The 21116-nt window shown below is 42.6% G+C and overlaps 2 protein-coding genes across 2 annotated transcripts; both read right to left on the bottom strand.

Moving 5' to 3' along the window:
* Positions 1-532: 532 nt before the first annotated feature.
* LOC311008051 (stathmin-4-like) lies at positions 533-10664 on the bottom strand (the record flags this gene model as incomplete). Its single annotated transcript, XM_084001484.1, has 7 exons — positions 533-541; positions 1797-1814; positions 1929-2093; positions 2461-2669; positions 3324-3419; positions 3506-3576; positions 10639-10664. The coding sequence occupies 7 exons, from the start codon at positions 10662-10664 to the stop codon at positions 533-535; spliced, it is 594 nt and encodes a 197-aa protein (XP_083857610.1).
* Positions 10665-11882: 1218 nt separating this feature from the next.
* gpn1 (GPN-loop GTPase 1) lies at positions 11883-20727 on the bottom strand. The gene is made up of 13 exons (XM_084001767.1): positions 20538-20727; positions 19385-19478; positions 18767-18873; positions 17925-17962; positions 17738-17816; positions 17543-17637; positions 16655-16700; positions 16423-16569; positions 16048-16130; positions 14980-15019; positions 14801-14891; positions 14164-14271; positions 11883-12537 (listed from the first exon to the last, which is right to left on the bottom strand). The coding sequence occupies exons 1-13, from the start codon at positions 20709-20711 to the stop codon at positions 12431-12433; spliced, it is 1209 nt and encodes a 402-aa protein (XP_083857893.1). The 5' UTR covers positions 20712-20727; the 3' UTR covers positions 11883-12430.
* Between the last annotated feature and the right edge of the window lie 389 nt (positions 20728-21116).

Here is a 21116-nt window from a genome sequence, read left to right as displayed (position 1 = left end):
CATAGTGTAGGCCTATCTTGGTTGCAGACCCTCCTCATCTGGAGCTCTACCAGGGTTAGGTAGATCTGTTTACTGCTCCTCTCAGGTAAAAGTTCCTTTGGGTTGTTTGGTTTTCAGTCCCATTTCTGTCAGGTTGGGTTGGGTGTGACTTCTCAGACTTGTGAAGATGCGAAGTCCTTGACGCACAGTCTCACACACACATGAAGACGTTGGCACTGTTGGCATGGCAACAAAGCACAGTAAAATCCCTGTGAACCATCTAATGATGACGTAATCTGCAGCGTCCATCAGTTAAGCTCGTTAAAAAGAGTCCTGGTTGTTGAGAGGGGAGGTGAAGCGTTCAAACTCGCCCTCAGTCCTCCTCCTCCTCCACCTCTTCTCATTTTTCTTCTTCTTCTCACTCTTTTCAGAGTCTCATTTTGTCTGTCTCCCAGCCGGAGCAGCACCGGGCTCCCGGTACATCAACACTCAGCTCGTCCATCCTCCAAAAATGGCTTCCAAATAAAGTTCAGCTTGTGTTGTGATCAGGCCATCAAGACACCTGGAGGAGACAAAAGGGATGGATAAACTTAGTTCAACATGATCACACAGACAATTTGTTTATGAAGACTAACAATTGTTTCTTTCACTAAAAGGCTGTGCTGATTGCAAAATGTAAACTTTATCCAGATCAGTAGTTAACATCTCGGCTACTTTTGTCTGTGTATCTCCTGGCTCATTTCCAGCAAAGGTAAAAACGTCATTCTATAATTCACTATGTCATTTTTGAATATGTTTTTCGAGAAAATACTGAGTGGTTCCTGCTGGAATCCCAATACAGATTGAGTGGACAAGATTGTGAGACACAAGGGAAGAAGGAGCGGGCAGTTTTTGTCAGATCATCACATTTAGTCAAAATCACACTTTACCTAATAACTGCTGCGGAAGCAGGCTTAACCATTTGTTTGTATCACACATAGATTACAGATAGTTACTGTAGTAGATAGGAGTAGATATAGTCTCCTAACACAATAAACTGTTAAATGTACATCACTGTGATCTATAAATGAGATTTCAACTTCTTCAATAAGAATCCACAACCTTGGCGCTAAGAGTTCAACATACTGCATCTTGAGAATACACCACTTTGCTACAAATTCAGAAAACAACTTCAACAATTTAACCACACAAACACAACAGAGGTGTTTCTGGGGACTCAAAAAAGTGATGGACCTCACTGGGGAGCTTTTGATCAATGCTTTATCATGACAGAAGTTGTTAAGACAGCCACCTGTTAGCTTAGCATTAGTCTTTAGCTGGATCCATCACTTTCTTGTGTCCTGGAAACACCTTGCAGTGCATTGCCAAATTGATGAGTTTATTTTCTGAATTTGTAACATGGTGGTGTCTTTGTGGTGTGGTGTTTTCTTAAGCTATATAGGGCCCCAGTACCAAGGCTCTTTTCATTACTGCATCGTAGCAGGTAATTTAAAAAATGTCTACTTTCCTCCACAAAAGCCCAGTTTTTCATCACAGTCTTGTTCACTCCCACTCATCCTGCATTAGAGTCAGTAACAGTTACAGAGCCTCACACATGTTGGTGGATGGGTTTTTGAACTTGTTTGCTGTTTCTCTCTGTTTCCAGTCTTTATGCTAAGCTTGGCTAACCACACCTGACTGAGGAAAGTGAATGTTATTTCCCAAAATGTTAAACTGTACTTTAAGAGCAGTTAGATGTTAAATATCATTCTGTTGACCCTATATGTTTGATATCTAGAGTGTCTCCTTCTCCTCCTGCAGCTCCTCCTCGTCCTCACCTCCACACTGTGCTTGTCCTGAAACACAAACAATAAAAACTCATCAGAATCAGAGTGATTCGTGTCTGTGAAGCAGAATCATCATCATCATCATTGATAGAGGGGTGATATCAGACAGGAAACAACCCTCACCTCATCCTGCAGCTGCTCCTGTGATGTGTTCAGGTGCATCCGCCTCAGCTCCTTGTCAGCATCGGCACGGTGCTCCTGACACTCTTTGGTCAGAGCTTTCTGAGCGACTTCCCGCTCATGCTCTCTCCTCTCGGCCAGGTGCTTCAGCAGCTCCGCCTCATGACACTAGGGGGAGACAGAGTCACAGTTCACAAACTGTTTTCCCCTTCACCAAAAACAGTCACTTTGTATTATTTGTTAGTTGTTGTTTTTACTTCACTGTGTCACTATGTTTGATTGATTGATGAAGTCAATACTATCAAATTCTGAAAGCTCAGAGCTCTAAAATCCTCAGGGATTGTTTTTGAGGCCACTATGATTTTGTGTTTTATTGGTGGATCCACAGTATTGGTTCAGACAGAAACATTTCAAAAGCTCATTAACTACAAAGATTGAACCCCGTGGACCAGCTGTTGTTTCATCATCACATCAGAGAGACCACACACACTATCCACCCACAACATCCATAATTCACACTCATTAGTCCACGCACCTTCCTCCTCTCCTGAGCAGCATCCAGTTTCTTCTGGATCTCTTCCAGTGATGGTTTTTGGCGAGGTGGCGTGGTGGCCCTGAGCTCAGGGCCGCCGTCAAAGGTGGGTGGCTTCAGAATGACCTCAAAGGCCTGGCCACTCGTCCGCTTGCTAAGCTCGATCACCTCCATGTCCCGGATGTTGCACAGGTTCAAGTCAACCACACCTGCTGCAAGAAGAGCAAGAGACATGAGGTGAGGAGTGAAGGTTGAGTCAGCAGGTGATGTAATCATTTGGTGACCTGTTGAGGGTTCAGTCTTTTCTTGCTTCTCTACTCCACACACAAATGTAGTATGGACATGCATTGAATTTCGTACATTTACATAAAAACCTGTGTCACTTGTATATCCACAGCAGTTGGATATTTAACGGTTTGGTGCAGAGTAGAAATGTTTGACAAAAAATCCCAAAGTCAAGTCAAATCAAGATCCCTTACTGGATATTTCTAAGAGCTTTGTGCTACTTTTCAACACTGTGACATTAAAAATGCAGGGTTTCTTTGGTTTTTAAGTGGATAATTAATTAATATTCTTCAAATAAAGTGCAACCCCTGTGAGGTTTTCATTGCCATTTCAGAGCTAATGATTAAGTCAATATCAATAGCAGATGTTCCAAAATGAATTGGAAAAACAAACAACTTATTTCTATATGAGGAGGCCCATGAACATTTAAAAGAGAAACATAATAAACCTGTACAGAGATGTGGGCTGTCGCCACGACAACTGAGCAACTGATGGAGATTGTGACTGAGTTTCCAATGTCAAGAATAAACTTTCACATTTGAGGTCAGAATAGAATAGAATAGAATAGAATAGCCACTGACCTTCCTTCTTGTTGACCGAGGTCTCTCTGGGTTCAGGGAGGAAGCAGGAGCAGAAGACAGACACCAGGGGGAGCTGTCGGATCTTCTCTTTGTAAGCTGGAGGATTCAGAGGAGACGGGTGTAAATCCACACAGAATATTAACTAATCAATCCTATAATCGATAAGTAAAAATCAGTTTTACCTGCTAGAGTCATTGTGCTGCTGCTGTTGTAGTTTCTCCTCAAAGACACTGTGGTGAGGTAGGGTCTGTTCCTGAGACACAAACACAGACACAGATACACAGTCACCTCACAGTTCTGCGTATAACTTATTTTGGTGTTTAAGACATAAAATTCGTCACTGGTCGAGTTTCATCTGAAGTTTCTTCTTCAGTTGGTTTCAGATTTTAAAAATGCAGTAATAATCTTTATGCACGTCAATGTTTTCCTTTGCCCCTCTAGAGACTAACTGTGATTCAAGCTCAGATTATCTCTCAGCTTGTTTGTTCCTCTTGATGACTCATGTGAGGAGCCGTAGATTCAAGAGCCACGACTTCAGGAGATTAAAATAAATCCTGAGTGTGAAAAAGTGAATCAGCAGCAAACACAAAGACACGACAACGCTGCAGGAGTTTGGGCTTCATGAATCAGCAGCAGCTGTGACTGAACATCCAGCTGCTGCACAAAACACTCAAACTGAGTGAGACTCGGTAAAATACAACAACATCTTAATGTGTAAAGCAGCAGCAGCTTCTTTTCTGTAAAACACCAGCTGCAATTTAACTTTCTACCATCAGCTCATCTGCTATTTCAACTGCTCCAACTGCAGAGTTTGAAATAAACTAAACATGAATTGCTCACATCAGGACTAGTTCAGACTGGATCAACAAAGATCTATGATGAACCCCCTAAAACCCACAACAGAGGCAGAGAGAAAAAGACTAAAGTTTTTCTGCAGAGATAAAAAGAAAAATATGAATCTGACATTAACGTCTCTAACTGATGATCCTTTAAGGGCACATGCAAACACAATGCACAAACTCTGTGTGTGTGTATGTGTGTGTAGTAGTAGTAGGTGTGTGTGTTTGTGCAGGGACTAAGCGATGATGTCATTGTTGCCAATAAGCGCATCAGCTTCTGCAGAGCTGAGCTCGCAGAAGCTCCAACACAGAACTTATCATGAAGAAGAAGAGAAAAGAAAAAAGATGCAGCAAAGAGCAAAAAGAAGAAAAAGATGAAGAAATAAAGAGATGAAGAGAAAGCTGCAGTGCAGTGAGTGAAGAGAATCTGTGGAAACAATGAAACCCGCTCTGTGCTGTGAAAACAGGGATGCAGCAGCAAATCAAACAACAACATACACATAACAACATAGAAAAAGATCAGTAAATATAAAAACAAGTCTAAGTGTGTGTGTTTGTGTGTGTGTGAGGACTCACCCTGCAGTGATGCTCGTCTCTGTTCTCTCTGTTCAGACTCAAGCTCTGCAGCTCAGCAGCATCAGCACCACACAGCAGTCTGCTACATGACATCACCCAGCAGCGCTCTGATTGGCCAGCAGGGATGCCGTGCTGTGATTGGTCCAGCAGGGCAGAGGGAGGAGGAGAGAGGCGGAGGGGATGGGGGTGGGGGTTCACAGCAGCTTTTTTTTTTTTTTTTCTGAGGAATCCTCCTGATCCCTGAGTGAAAACTCTTCAACAGAACCACAGTCACTTTACTGCACAATGGTGCTTTTAAATATCACACACACACACACACACACACACACACTAATCGATCAGCACCATTTGACTGATGACATCGTCTTTCCAGTGCATGAGCAGAGAGACACAGCAGCATCAACATCTGACCATTAAAAACAAACGTGACTCACTGCAGTAGCTAAACCAAATGACCAAATGGAAACATCACATAGAGCCATAGAGAAAATACATTTATGATAAATTCACCAAGTTTTCTAATGCAAACACATCAGACTGTGCAAAGATCACATACACTAATGAGTAATCTGAGATTTAGGACAAGTGGTAGGTGAAAGATGGTCTCCACTGCAGTGACTGGTTGGTTGCAGCAGGTGCACAGACCACGTGTCCAAGTGCACAGGTGTGGTGAATGGAATCAGAGGTGTTTGAGTTGTAGTCTCATTAAAAGCATGAACCTGTGATTTCCCTTGTTGTTTGCTATGTGAACCTGTGTGACTGTGTGTGGACTTTGTGTTGCATTTCACTCTGCACATGAACTGCCATGCAAGACTGAATTCATTAGAACAGTATTAACAAATATCAGCAGGTCGTCAGTGGCAGCGGTTGCAGGACAACACAGACACACACATTAAAGTTTAAACTTAAAACGTTATTCACATTCACAGGACTTCATGTATGTGGTTCTGTCTAATCTGGTTTGATCTGGTTTTCTGGGTCGATGTTCTGCCGAGGAAATGTCAGCGCTAAATATACTGACTGACAATGAGCTGTGTTACTCATCCTCACTGAACACTCATCCAACACACTAACGCTCACAGATCTGTGTTTGTGTGTATGTGTGTGAGCGACCGCCTCCATCTGTTGCTGTGGTGGCAGCAGCTCATCTTCATTCAAACATCAAACAGGAGAAAACGCTACTGATGAGAAGTTTTAATCTTGTTTATAAGATCAGAGATCTATAAAACTTTTATCCTGCCATATATCTGTAAGTGCAAATCTGTGTCATTGTCCTGTATCATGTTGGACGAATCTACACCTGAAACGTCATCAGTTTGGGTCTCCACACCAGATAGTTGGACCAGTCCCAGCCTGGTCAGATGCGTACATGAACTGATGAAGCCTCTTGGATGAGAGGTGAAACGTCTTCCCAGACAAATAACTAAGTCCAGTTGCTTTCGATTTAACCTCCTTTGAGATACTATGACCTGGACAAATGAGAATATGCACAGGCTTATTGTCATCAGTTTGGTAATACATACATGAGCTGCAAAAACTGGACATGGACCTGGCTGAGTAGTTCTGAAGACAGCTATCTGTTAGCGATGTTTGAAAATAAGGTGTGTTAGTTTGGTTTATGATAATGCCAGTATCACTCCATTCAAATATTATTGCTAATATGTACAGTGAGTTGGGTGCTCAGGGCCACCATAGGGTCCTCTCGTCAGCAGACAAATCAGGTTCTCTAGAAAAACAGGCTGGTTAAAGATGTGAGTATGAGAACATAACATCATCTGTGATAATTAGAAATGAAATGTTTTGTCTGGTGACAGGTCAGAGGTCAGATTTTGGTTTTGTGATGAATTTCTGTCATCCTCCAACTGAGGCAATTTTATCAGTTTGGTATGACATGGGCAATAATAACTTTAACTTCATTAAACCTGCCCTCCACATGGCTGGCGCAGGACTACAGCTCCCATCATGCACCGAGAGGAACACAGTGTTCTCTCACACACACACACACTCACACACTGCAGCTGCATTACATCATCTAGTTCAGTGTGAGGAGGACGTGAGGGGGTGGGGGGTGGGAGTGTGTGTTCCTTTCTCTTTGTGAGGACCATGTTGGATGCTGAGCAGCAGCATCCAACATGTGGAGGTGATTGTAGGTCATATATGTAACTGCAATGCTCAAGGGGTGCGTGTATGTGAGCGTGAGCGTGTATGTGAGCATGAGTGTGAGCGTGTGTCTGTTTCTGTGTGGAGGTGGCAAGGTGAGTAAGAAGCTGCAGCAGTGAGGAGCAAAACCTCCACATCCCAGCTGATGATGTCACCTCCAGCCAATCAGATGCGCGCTCAGAGCCACACTGCCAGTGTGTGTGTGTGTGTGTGTGTGTGTGTGTGTGTGCATCTAAAGTCAAATCAGGATTCAGCAGTGGCAACAACACATCTGCAGCACGATGTTTTATTAAAGAGCCTTGTGTCTGCAGCACAGAGCTGTTTACAGCAGTGCAACGTAGAATAGAATAGAATAGAATAGAATAGGATAGAATAGAATAGAATAGGATAGAATAGAATAGGATAGAGGTGTGAATTAAACAGAGGGAGGCGGGGCTTGATGTGGCTCTGCGGGCTGCTCTGTGCTCTCGAGGACAAACAGCAGCACTGATGGGAAGTAATGACATCACCTTTGAGTGCAAACGATGATGTCACTGACAATGAGATCACCACCCTGAGCCTGAAACAGTGATGTCATCACAGTGCTGATGATAGACTGAAGTCAGACACTGCAAAGAACATCTAAGATGCGTGCGTGTTGTAACATGGCGGTTACAGTGTGTGTGTGTGTGTGAGAGAGAGAGAGAGAGAGAGAGAGAGAGAGAGAGAGAGAGAGAGAGAGAGAGATGCATCTGTGCTACAATGGTTTCATCTGTTCTCTGATCAGCAGTCATTGAAGGTATTGATTGATCTGCGTCCTCCACCTGTTGTCATTAGTAAGGTGACATTTTGTGTGCCCTGAGTTCAGACTGTCAGGCAGCTGCAGTTCACACCAACAATATGAGTCACTTTTGATTTGTTAAGCTGCTTTGTTGCTTGTTGATGTCACCACAACAAGACAAAATGTAAAAAAAAATATATATATAGCAGGTTAAAACAAAATATTTAGAAAAGAATCAAACTTCATCGTTACAAAAACTTTTTGTTTGACTGTCTCTCAGGGTGGTCAGGTCCAGGCTCATCGACAGCCTGAGGAATCTGAGGAGCTAATAGGTTCATTCTGCCCTGTTTGTTGTCTTCTTTGTTGCAGTGCAGCGATGCAACGGGCCAATCACAGCCTGGCCTCACAACAAACCATTATTTTTGAGCATTTACCCTGAACCAACAACAACCAATCACATGACTGAAAGAGCACGGACAGGTGCTAGGCAGACAGATGTTATGGTGCTCAGTTCCAGCTGCTGGAGGGAGCTGTGCTGCCCAGGCTGAGATAAAACTTTATTGACTACTGGGGGATTAACAAAATGTTTGCAGTGCATAATGAGACAAACATCTGTTAATCTGTTGTGTGTTTGCTGGACACCAGTTAATCAGATTATCCTTTTTTTTTAAATATATATTTTCACACAGATTATACATAAATGCACATGATATAGTGATGAACACAGGAATATATGCTACAGTATATTATGAAACCATTTTACTTTAAGTATATTTTGGATTTTAAATTACAGCTGCACAATTAATTACAATGTGATTGTAATCACAGTGTGGCCACAGTGAATATCCAAACCACAGGAGCTAAAGTCTTGTCTTGATAAAGGTTAAATGTGAGATACCCAGGAAGTTATAATGTCAAGACATAAAGAGACATGTTTGTCTAGTACAAGACAATGAAAGGTGTCTTTATGTGTGTGTATATTTTTTCCTTCACTTTGACGTCTCAACCTGGAGGGGAATCAGCAGCACTGCCAAGGAGCCTTTGAGCAGGACTTTGAGCTCAGAAAGTATCTCTGCTCAAGTCAAACATCTCTGATCAGATGAATCTGAGCTGGAGGATGGATGTAACTGACTGGCAGTTTAAACCAGTTCAAACCAGTTTACCAGGGAGTGTGTGTGTGTGTGTGTATGTGTAAGAGAGTGTACATGTGTCGTTTTCAGTATGAATGAGCAGCCTGACTGTCTGCCAGCAATCGTGTGTGCTTTATTTGTGTCGGCGAGGCGTCGTGACTCTCAGCGTTTCTGTTTCTGGTTCAGTCTGTAGCCCACTGCGGAGGAGGAGAGAGCGAGAGAGAGAGAGAAAGAGTATGTGTGGGGTGGGGGGATGTGGGGGGCAAGATGCAGGCAGAGGAGGAGAGAGCACAGACAGCACAGTGGGCTGAATGTCAGTGGAGGTGAGTCAGTGCTGCTGCAGGTGGAGGCTTCCAGAAGCTCACCTGATGGACAGAGAGACAGACGGAGGCCAGAGACGGGAGGACAGCGGGAGAGGAGGACGGAGGGAGAATAAAGTCATTCCTGTGGTGGAGACGTCTCCTCTCAGACCAGCTGTTCTAACTTTGTGGAAGTTTCAGCCTAAAACTAGGCTGAAAACAGTTTGACACACGAGACACAAACATGAATCATTCAAACTGTTCCTGGTGTTCAGCCTCAGTTTTACTGCTGAGCTCAGGTGCAGGTGACGACAGGTCCAGCTGCAGCAGCACATCAGTAAACTGATTTTTGGTTAAATAAAGATAAAAAAAAAAACAAGAGGAGTGATTGTGTCCATGCAGTGCACACTTCATACATGTAACACCACGTGTGCACTTGCCTGATGCTGTTCTTCTGATGACAGAACGCACATGATCCTTCACACATTTGAACAAAATGCAAACGTGTAGATGTTTGATTCAATGCAGTGTGAAGTCAAGACTTTCGCATTTAATCCTGTGTTGATGTTTAAACACTCACTGGTGTGTAAGCTTCATGTTTCCAAGTTTTATTTAATGCGTGAGGATACACAGTAGAACATAAACCAGGTTTGGCAGAAGTGGCCAACTCACTCTGAAGAATTTTGAATGTTTGAAACTCTTTTGTGTGCACGGAGGTGTTGTCATGTCGAAGCACAGATACTGAACTGTTTACAGGGTCATTCATGTCAATCATCTTCAGGCCTTCAATTATCTAATCAAAGTTTTTCTTTCTTCTTTAATGAAACGAGGAGAAAGTGACTCATCTGCTCATCGGTCCGACCACGCTGCCGGATTTCAGCGAGCGCGTAGGCGAAGAACATAGAGCCCAGCGTTGGCTCGGTGCTGGCAGATGGTCGACAGGCGGGGGATGTGAATTCATTCACAGAGCTCAGACATGAATGAAGACAATACAGAGCTGCTTAAACACAGAGCAGAAGCGCAGTGATCAGAAAACCACCAGGGAAGAAGACAGGCGGCTCAGTGAGTGGGAACCATATCTCCTCCATCTTTGTTTGGTGAACATTGGTAAACTTTGTCCACCTCCTCAGGTATGATGGCGGTGATGTTTCCAAGGTGAAGCATCAAATCTGATAATGTCAACTTTGGGAACTTTATGAAGCTCCTGAAAGATCGTACAGCAGTGGCGTGCACAGACTTTTTGAAGGGCAGGGGCGAAAAGGAAAAAAAAGGGCACATATAGCACATCCTCACCACTGAAGAGGGCACTTTAAGCACACATTTTGGCTCCTACAGGACACTTCAGCACACGTTTTGGCTCCTAGAGGGCCCTTAAGCACTCGTTTTGGCTCCTAGAGGCCACTTTAGCACACGTTTTGGCTGCCATGACAGCACTTAAGCATGCGTTTTGTCCCCCATGAGGGCACTTTAGCACGTGTTTTGGCTTCCACAAGGGCATTTTAACGCACATTTTGGCTCCCAGGGGGCACTTTGTGCACGCCACTGTCGTACAGCATGTCGAAATTCGGGGACGCCATTTGGAGTCATAGGCCTAGTCTGTGCAGTAGTGATCAGGGGGGTGGGGCCACAGTGTTGATGCCCCACCCATACACCCGCTCCATCGAATCACATGTTATTTGCAGCTGTCACTCCTGTTTTACTACAATAATGTAACAACCAGAGATGACCATCATTGAGAAATCAATATTTGATTTTTTTTTGTTTCTTCACATTCGTTAAAACTGGGGGGGCCGGGCTTAGCACACATATTGGACCCAGCCACCGAAGGGGGATGGAGAGGTTTCATCTTGGGAGTTGTGGCGTTGTCAATATTTATACAGTGACTGGTTAAAATGACCTGATTCTTTTAGTAATGAGGATCCACAGATGCTAGATCCCATCTGCTATTTATATTTATTTTTGTAAAAAAAAAATAAAAAATAAAAAAAATTCTAAATTTTTCACAAGCTGTTGGATCTGAAGCCTGAAGGTCCTCTTTCAAAACAACAAAGCTGATCAGTCTGAGGCCTTGATATGTCATGTCCTACTAGAAAGAAGACATCTCACTAGATGTTACAGTGTGGAGCTTCTTCACAAAACATCATGGGCTGGGGAAAGATTACAGCTGCAGAGCAAACAGATACATTTATTCCGTTTCATTTTCACATTTCTCACAGAATTCAGATCAGTGACCTCATTCGAGCTGTTGCCATTTTAACAAGAGTAGGTGACCACTCAGCAGCTGGAACCAGAAGCTGCTGCCTGAAGGTTCTGGTCCTCATCTTTGACAATGAAGTGTCTGCAGCTTTAACCCGGACAGTCCATGAGACGTTTATGTCTAATTCCTGTCAGCACTGCCCAGCTGTAAATAACAATTGTTCCTGCTGATATTAATCATTACACATGACCCGGAGGTGGATGAGCAGCCAAAACAGGTGTTGAGGATTTTCAGCCAGTTTTTGTTGAAATCAAGAGCGAAAAACATTTTATACTTCTGCAGGAGAATCAGGTCTACAGAGATCAGAGACGAGGGGATATAATAACAAGGAAGAAGAACAAGGAGAAGAAGAAGGAGGACGGCAAAAAGGGGAAGAGGAGGAGAAGAATGAGTAGAAGAAGAGGAAGAAAATATATGAGTCAAAGTCAAAGAAGGATGAAGAAGAGGACAAGTAGGAGGATGAGGAGAAAAACAAAAGGAAGGATGAGATTAAGGAAGTAGAAGAAGAAGAAGAAGAAGAAGAAGAAGAAGAAGAAGAAGAAGAAGAAGAAGAAGAAGAAGAAGAAGAAGAAGAAGAAGAAGAAGAAGAAGAAGAAGAAGAGGACAAAGGACGGCTCAGATTTTTTCAGGTTTATTTTACTCTTCAGTCCAGTGCTGATCATTGTGATCAGCTCTGTGTTTCAAATGGAAGCTGTTCGTCCCTCCAGTCCAGTCCAGTCCTGCACAATCCAGAGCTCATCTGGAGTCTCATGGTTGTCAAACTAAAGAACAGCTTTGAACCAAACATTTAACTTTTATTTAATCCTTTCTTTTACAAACAAAAGTCCAGAAGAATAGAATAGAGTCTGTTCTGATACAAAAATAGAGCTTTTAAAGGAAGAAGCGACACTGGGGAGCAGCCAAGCACAGGGTCAGACGTCACCTGATAACACAGGAAGTCCAGGTCAGAGCTGCTTCCTCTGCTGCACATCCAGAAGCATCTGCTCCAGATAGAAGTCCGCACCCTAGAGAGGAAACCATTCCCTAATCCGCCTTTCATCCCTGTCCCAGTTTCCCGCTCAGACTTTGGGCTGTAGAGGTCAGAGGTCAGGGTCCCTCAGGCATGGCACACTTCTTGTTTCGGACCTGAACCACTTCCTTCCTCTCCTTCAGGAAGTTTCCAAAGGCGTCGTGCTCTTTGCTCTCCTCTGTCACTGAAATGTCCACAACAACTGTTCAGAGCTCACACACTGTCACCCGAAGTTCACCACACACCAATCTAACAATAACATATTATGAATGCTGGTCTTTTATCTCTTTGTTTGAACACACTATGTTGTTTTAATGAAGAGCAGTGCCCCCTTGAGGAAGAGAGCAGAACTACAGCGGCTGAGAAGAAGATGAAACATTAGAAACATTTTTTCTGATCATATCTCCCAATGTGGAGCTATCAGTAACAGATTAAGTTTGGTTTCATGATTATAAACTGTCAAAAACGTCTAATGAAATCAATTCCACTTCAACACATTTGTGTTTGTGATTTAAGGCAGTTTAGACATCAAATATCAACAGTTTTTTTGCCATTTGATGGACCTTCTGCTAACAAAAGGTATACAAATATAGAGCTAAATAAAGATCTTAAATTCCACATTTCTATCAGATAAGTCGCTTTTCCGCTGTTTTGCTAACCCTCTTCCTGGCCATGTGCATTTGTTTACCATGAAGCAGGCCAGAAGTCAATCAATAGAGCGGTAGATAATTGAGAAGGAGGAGATTGCCTTGCACAGCACAGATCAGAGCCTCACAATGGTGCCGGTGGTGTCAGGAATAAAGTCCAAAAAAAAGGAAGGAGTTCCACCGCACACAAAGGGGTCGTATAAAGACTGATTTATTTATTTAAAAAGTCAAGCAGCAACGCGTTTCACCCATGTGGGCTTCAGCGGTAGATAATGTTATATTAATCTTTTAATCTGGCTTTTATGTTATAGTTATTTTATACTATTTCACAGTTTTACATTCTTCTATTTTATTACTCTTATTGTTATCTTTCTTTTGAGTGTTTTTATATGCCCCCCCCCCCCCCCCTCCACCGCACACAAAGGGGTTGTATAAACACCGATTTATTTTTTAAAAGTCAAGCAGCAACGCGTTTCATCTGTGCTGTGCAAGGCAATCTCCTCCTTCTCAATTTTTGTTCTTACATTTTGTCCTATATTTCTATCCTGCATTTTATTTATTTTTAATATATATTTTATCATATTTTATTATGTGTTTTTATTTTATTTTATTTTATATTTATATATATTTTTACTATTGCTATATTTTATTGTTGTTTTTAATCGTGCATTAGTCTCCAAGTCATTCTTCTTGTTTCACTTCTTATATATACTTTTTCAATCAAAATGTAAAGCACTTTGAACGGCATTTATTTGCTTTGAAAGGTGCTATATGAATCAAATTTGATTGATTGATTGATATATCATATACGATGTTAGGACATGTATATTTGTGTCGTTTAATCTGTCATAAACAAGAGATTACAGGTGTCCCAGTTTACAGGAGAGCTGGGACACCGGGGCGACGGCCCCGATCTTGCAAAGTTGTTTTTCAGGCAAGAGACGCAATAAGTGACACGCAAGTGGAAGGCAGAGAGCCTCTGTTCTCCCTCGTAACAAGTTAAGCTATTTATTAAACCATCACAATTACTCCAAAGCTGTTTAATTAAGGTAAAAATGTAGCATAGTTAAGCTACAAATCCTGCATAGTTCCTCTTTAAAATGACACAAGATAAATCTGAAAATCAGTTACAGGTGATTTTTTTTTGTATTATTTTGTCTCACCATTGTGGTCTATGTCGTCTGTGTCGCTGTCCTCCTCCTCTTCCTCCACGTCATCAGGGTTACCACGTGTCATGATGAGGTCACTAGGTCCAGCGATATCAACACCCTCTGTGGACAGGACGTCAATCAGCCAGTTACCCCAATTACACCAATTACACCAATGAGGTGAGCTCCCAGTGGACAATTAGGTCCTCATTTCTGTTTCCTATTTTCCGATCATCATGTAATTAATCATTTTATTTTCATTTCCAACAGTATAATATGACATTTCTAAATAGAGTATTTTTGTCCCACACTGTCCAGAATCTCAGATAAACAACACATGATATCAAATCCTCACAAACCACCACAATCACCTTCATCTCCCTCAAAGATTTCACTCAGTGTTTCATGTTATAAAAGTGACACTGAAATAAAAAGGTCTTTCTAGACAGAATATACGCCAACAACAGACTTGTAACATGTGTATGTTTGTAAATGTGACTGAATACTGTTCCTTAAAAAGTAAAATATGTTTTACTAATATGATATTACTAGTCCCATCACTATTAAATCATGTTGTTCTTTCCAATAACCTGTTGTTGGTAAACCATCATGTTGTTGTGCATTTTATTTTATGAGGATCCATGTGTTCTACCTGTCGCAGGAGTGTTTGTCATGTCGACAGCTCCCAGGTCTTTCCTGAGTCGCTCCATCTGCTCCTGCTGCTTTTTGCTCTGAGCCTCGGCCTGACAGACAGGAAGGAGGTTAAAGCATGCAGACAGAACACACACCATACACACACACACACACACACACACACAGCAAGACACTCACCAGCTGTTTGCGAAGTCGTTCATACTCGGGTCGATAGTCCCTGAGGAAGCAGGACAAAGAGTTCAGTTTATAAAACAATAGACATGAAGCACGTGACAGATGAGAAACTCTGACACATCCAGTCGATTGCATCGACCTGCAGCAACCTCCACTCCTCGTCCTTTGCCTGTTTTGCTGTAAATAAGTGACATTATATTATATTTCTTTCAGCGACAAGACTGATCCAACCACGATGCAGCACAGAGCCTCACAGGAAGCCACTCTGCATCAGGCCGATACAAACTACAACTTCAGACACTCTGAACCAACAGAGTGACCATAAAACTCACTCTGTCATCACCTCTATGACTTATCTATTCAATATTTACTCATATAAATAAGATAACAGTGGAATTTTAAAACTCATATTTCCATCTATATTTTCATATTCTATTTTCAACATTTATTATAGCATAAGAACTAGGGCTGCGTATCATGGCCAATTTCCTAAATCGATTTGATTTCGATTCATAAAGTTCTAAATCTATTAACTACAATCTGATTCGATTTTTAAAGCACACCGAGTTGCCTTGGTATGAAATGCGCTATATATATATATAAAGATGCCTTGCCATGCCTTGCCTTAATTCAATCTGCTCTTAAATAATGAAAATGGCTCAACTCTGTGTTACAAAATACAAAGGTACTTTATTTCTTCTTTCCCCCTTAAACAACAGGTTTTAAGTGCAAACTTGTAAACTGGACTGTTTTAACTTGAACTGTAAACAAAACTGTGTCAAGTCTCAAAAGTGAAAGTGTACTTGAACTGCAACATTACATCACTGCAAATTGCATTAGGGCATTGTTTCTTAAAGTGCAAAAATAATATTAATGGTAACAAAACTAAAAGTAAACTTAAAAACTGTATCAAGTCAAGTCTGCAGCAGCTGTAGCTAAAGCTAAAGGGAAGAATTACAAAGTGAAAGTTGGAAAAGAGTGGAAATGTGGTGAAATGGAGCAGATGGTAAATAAACAACAAACAAAAAGTGCACGAGTAGGATCTTTAACTAACTTTAACTGCCCACTTACGTCTCATACTCCTTGGCAGCATCCTCAACCTGAACAAACAGCTCATCCAATCCGCTTCCTGTGACTGCAGACACGCCCACCACCTGCACACACACAGACAACTGAGTCAGGATTCCTCTTAATACATTTCTCTTGAGCCCATGATGGCATCCTGATCCCAGAGCAGGTCAGCAGGCCAGGTTACCATGGTTACAATCTGCCCCGATTATGAGCCGACTGTGTTATACCAGCAAGGCAACGTGTCCACTTCAACACATCACACAGCAGCTCCTCGTCTATTTACACTTTACTTTGTGTCACTGTGTGCGTCATCTACTTTGTATCTCTTGAGTCAGTGCTACATAAATAAAGTTATTTTTGGGCTGCTCCTCTTACCCTCAGGCTGGTGTAGAACTCGTCCAGGACCAGACTCATGGAGCGGGTCAGGTTGCTCACATACGACGTTTCCTGGTTCAGAGCATCCTGGAAAACCTCAAAGTCCTGCATCCACTCCACTGCAAAGCTGTGGTCAATGATGTCAGTCTAAAAGACAACAACAACAATAATATAAACAACGGGACATCGTGACTGAACATCAGAACAGAAGTCAGACAGGAATTGACCTTACCTTGTTCATGACGACGATGAAGGGCAGCTTGGTCTTATAGAGAATACTGCAGGAGAGAAAGGACCTACAGTTACTACACATCAGAGGGAACTTGTCTTTGTCAGGGCTGTTTTTCCTTCAAATAAACTTATGGTGCGTTTCATTCGAAACTGGATTTTCCAAGTTCCCGCACCGCTATGTCGTCAGAAACAACAGTTGGAGTTGGAATTCCTACTGGGAAATTCCAGAGCCCTCAATCCAAGATGCTACACTGTGCAGTGAAGAAAAACTGCACTTAACACAGTTTATCAGCCACTTCACTTGTTTTTGTGTCATTAAACTAGTCGTAGCGACAGTATTGTGCAGCTTGTACCTGTAGAAATACTGTTATGTTGCCATACATATTATATTGTTGCTCTCACGCACAAACTATCACAGTGTGTTGCTTTCAGGTGCTTCCTGGACCCCAGGAAGAATAGTCCGTACCAAGGTGAGGACTAATGGGGATCCATAATAAAAAAACAAACAAAACCAATGCTAACAATAACAGCTAGGGGTGAGCTAGGTTGCATCTTTTTCCGCTCCGGAGAAAAGAGTTAAAACACCTGAATTGGCATTAAATAACAGGTCATTCTCCATCCCTTTCCCTTCCACGAGTATGAAAAAAAAAAATAGTTGATTCAGTGGAAACCCGGCTTTACAGGCGGGGGCGGATGAATAAATAATGGAAAAAACAAACAAACAGACAAATAAATCACTCTAACAGCCTATGTGTCTGACACACTGAATCTAATTTATTTGGGTCTTGATTCTGAAATACAGATGTTTTTCATGATGTCACTTTGTTCATCGATTTCAGACATAAACGTGATGAGCACTGTGTTGTTATTACTGAAGGGCCACACGTACCTGCACGCATAGAGCATGTTGGACATGAACGTGACGGGGTTGACACTGCGGGAAGTGTCCATCACGTAGATCACCACACAGGGGAAGGATGACGCCTGAAACAAACACACACACACACACACACATAGAGTAAATAAACTAACTGTAACAGTATCAGTAATTAAACACAAACAGATTTCTGGTGTTAGGACCGACCAGAGCCTCTGTGATGATGGTTCCAGACGCCGACCAGGTGAAGACCTCAATCTGACCTGGGGTGTCGATCAACACGTACCTGGAGAGGTCAGAGCGCATCAGACACAATACAGAATCAAGCTACACATTAACTACCACAAACACACTCAGTTGTACAAGGACACACACAGATGATACTGATACTGACCGATGATTTTGCTGCTTCTTCTCTATGAACTGCATCACCTGGAGAACACACAAACACACACGCATGTTTTACAATCTCATTTTCTTGTTTGTGCGAGCGACCACTTTCGCAAAGCGCAACACACGTGCCGTACTCGTCCGTCCGCCTTGCTCTGTACTTCATCCAGTAAAAACTGGCACTTTACACCCGGCACTTTATAGAACTCATGCTGACATGCACTTTATGTATATGTATGAATGTTTATATGATGTGAATCACTGTATAACTCTGTGTATTTCTCTGTCTGTTTGTTTATTACCTGCCAAGGGACTGCGGATGCAAATTAGCAGGCTGCTAACTCTGACACATTACATCCACCCATACTGATGTTCATTAATGTGTATTGTCCCTTTTAAATGAATAAATAAATGATAGTCATTTATCAGAGATGAGATGGTAGTCTCATATCCTATCCAGACTGGATCTCTGACCCAAACTGGTTCCCAAATATACGGTGGCCCTAAGAGCTAAACTCACTGAAACATAATAAAACATTATGCAAAGACAAACTGTTTTTGTGAGTCCCCAGGAACTCTTCTCTTGTGGTGTGAGCTTTTGCAACCGATAAAGTTGTTTTGTGTTTGAAACAAGTTTATGTGTTTTCTGAAGCTGCAGTGAGTCGATCCCTCAGGGCAACTGTACAAAAATACCTATATGCATGGGTCAGTGCTGTCGGACCATCCCCATGCAGAATTAGCTATTAGCAGGTCTGCTCTGCTGTGTAGTCATGATTACTCAGGCAAAATTCCAGTGTTTCGATTTGCATGTTTTAGAGTTTAATTCGACAACGGTGTTCGAGTTACCTGATCGAAGCGCGTGGCAAACAGGTTGAGCGACGTGACGATGCCACCGTTGGGTCCGAGGCCGTACTGCTTCATCACCTCCTTGTAGTTTACAGTGTCCCTGATGTCTGGAGACAAGAGGACAGGACAGACTGAAGACAAGAAAACAACCTTCTCTTTAACAGCAACGTTAGGGATACCCTCACCGGCCACTTTATTAGTTACACCTGTTAAACTACTCATTAACACAATTATCTAACAGGCCAATCACATGGCAGCAACACCATGCCTTTCAACTTGGAGACGTGATCAAGATGATCTGCTGAAGCTCCACCATGTCTGTCTCTTTATGACCACAGTGAACCATCTTCTGACGGCTACCTCCAGAAGGATGACGCTCCAGGTCTCAAAGCTCAGATCATCTCAAACTGGTTTCTTGAACATGACGATGAGTTCACCAAACTCAAACGTCCTCCACAGTCCCCACATCTCAGACCAGGAGAGATTTAACCGTTGTATCTGTGACGCCAAGACTTAAAGCTGCTCCAAAAGGCCAAATGAACAAGGTGTACATAAAGTGGCAAGGGTGAGTACAGTATATTCTGTGTGTGCAGGAGAAAGGCTTCTCCTTGTCCTCACCAATGTTTGCAGGGAAGGGCACTTCGTGGACGGCAGGGTCGAGGTTGATGACATATGGAGGAGCTTTGAGAGTGTGAAGGTGAGCCGTCAGCCTCTGCACAAAACACACACACATAGGCCTACTCAACAACACAAAACAGAGCAATGCCGCAGAAAGAATAACGGCACAAAACAATCCTCACAGGCCATGTGTGATAGTTTAATGATCATGTTCGGCACCTGGAAACATCTATATTTCATGACTTATATATATTTCATTACATACTGTATGTCTATTTAGTATTTACTGTGATAAACTCTCCATGTCGCTCTGCTTTCAAACAAGTGGACACGTGCGGCAAAACATCTCCTCTGATCAATACAAATGTCTAATCTGCTAATTTCTTACTATTGATGACTTCACAATGTGTTATTATTAAGTATTTTGTCCCTTTCAGGATCCTGTAGAAACGGTGCCCCAGTGTTTCCAGTGATTTGATAAATCAGTACTTCTAATCCTCGAAAGTTAACCTGCTAGGAGCGGGTGAGGAGTTCTGCATCCAGAGTTAAACCTGTAGTTGTATTGGTACAGAAGATGCATAATATTGTTGAAGTTCCAGGTTGTTCATAAGGTTTTGTAAAAGGATAGCCTAGTTCATTAACTTTAAACTTCTTAATAATTGTAGGCTACTTGTACTTCTTTGCGCTAAAAGAACGAAAACAATTAGGCCTAAAAGTTCTTATTACTTAACGTTATAGGTGATGCTATTATTTTACTGGCCTGGCCCATCCTGAACTTCTCTCTGGGCTCCGGTGAATCGATAGCCGCGGGACATGAGGTGAACTCTGCGGGTCATGAGGTGAACTCTTCGGGTCGTGTGAAGGTGCAGCTCGCATGTGAAGCCCCTAATGCTCCGGTTAACACAGAAACCTAATGCCCTCAGCCTGTTTACCACAGCTAATGTTAGCACACAGCTAACGCTTAGCCCTGACGACCACAGGAGCGGGTTAGGGTTTAAAAACCGCCGTTTTCTGTCGTCAGTTGATGACCAAGAAGAAGACCTGTCAGGTTTTAACCCCACCTAAAGCGCCCATCCCTGTCTCCCTCTCTCTGTCACCTGTTAGGAAGCTAACTAACGAAGCTAGCCGCAGGGAGCCACACACGCTGACTGACCTGAACAAAGGTGGTCTTCCCGGACCCCGCCATCCCCAGCACGATGAGACACACGGGTTTGTCCCGGGCAGCAGCCCCCGCTGTCCCGCTGTCTGTCCCCGCCGCCGGACCCTCCTGGCTTCCCATCAAAACCTCCTCGGGACCTGGACCGGTGTGCTGCTCCGACGCTGCCATGTTGTTTGGTGTTATGACAACCGGCTGCCGTAAAGAGCCCGGGACCGTCGTAAATTACTGGACACACTCCACACGTCAGTGAACGCCACGACAACTCCGCCACGAGGAGGCGTCAGCGAGCAAAGATCATGGATGTATTATGGCAAAGATACAAAAGAGGTATGTCAGCGGGGACCACAGAGATGAGAAGAAGTACTTGGGTTCTCCTGTCAGGATTTACTACGACTACTACTAATAATAATAATAATAATAATAACAACAGCTAAAATGATCAGTGGGAACCATTTCATGCTCTAAAAAACAGGTTATCTCTCCTCATTGTAGAAGCCATTGTAAAGACAAAATTGAATTTTCGTAGAGTCAATCTATGTGTGTTGTTTTGTTTTATTTTTTGCAATACAAATA

This window comes from Trachurus trachurus (genome assembly GCF_905171665.1).
Source record: "Trachurus trachurus genome assembly, chromosome: 3".
Lineage (NCBI taxonomy): Eukaryota > Metazoa > Chordata > Actinopteri > Carangiformes > Carangidae > Trachurus > Trachurus trachurus.
Note: the sequence above shows the minus strand (reverse complement) of the source record. Positions and strands in the feature narration are given on the sequence as shown.

What these genes read in the sequence shown, in the direction of transcription:
- gpn1 (XM_084001767.1), bottom strand. Translation starts at nt 20,711, where the DNA reads ATGGCAGCGTCGGAGCAGCACACCGGTCCAGGTCCCGAGGAGGTTTTG. An exon ending in TTGCCACGCGCTTCGATCAG is followed by an intron (nt 17,963 to 18,766) that starts GTAACTCGAACA and finishes TGTGTTCTCCAG; the next exon opens with GTGATGCAGTTCATAGAGAA. An exon ending in GACAAACACTCCTGCGACAG is followed by an intron (nt 14,272 to 14,800) that starts GTAGAACACATG and finishes TCCTGTCCACAG; the next exon opens with AGGGTGTTGATATCGCTGGA.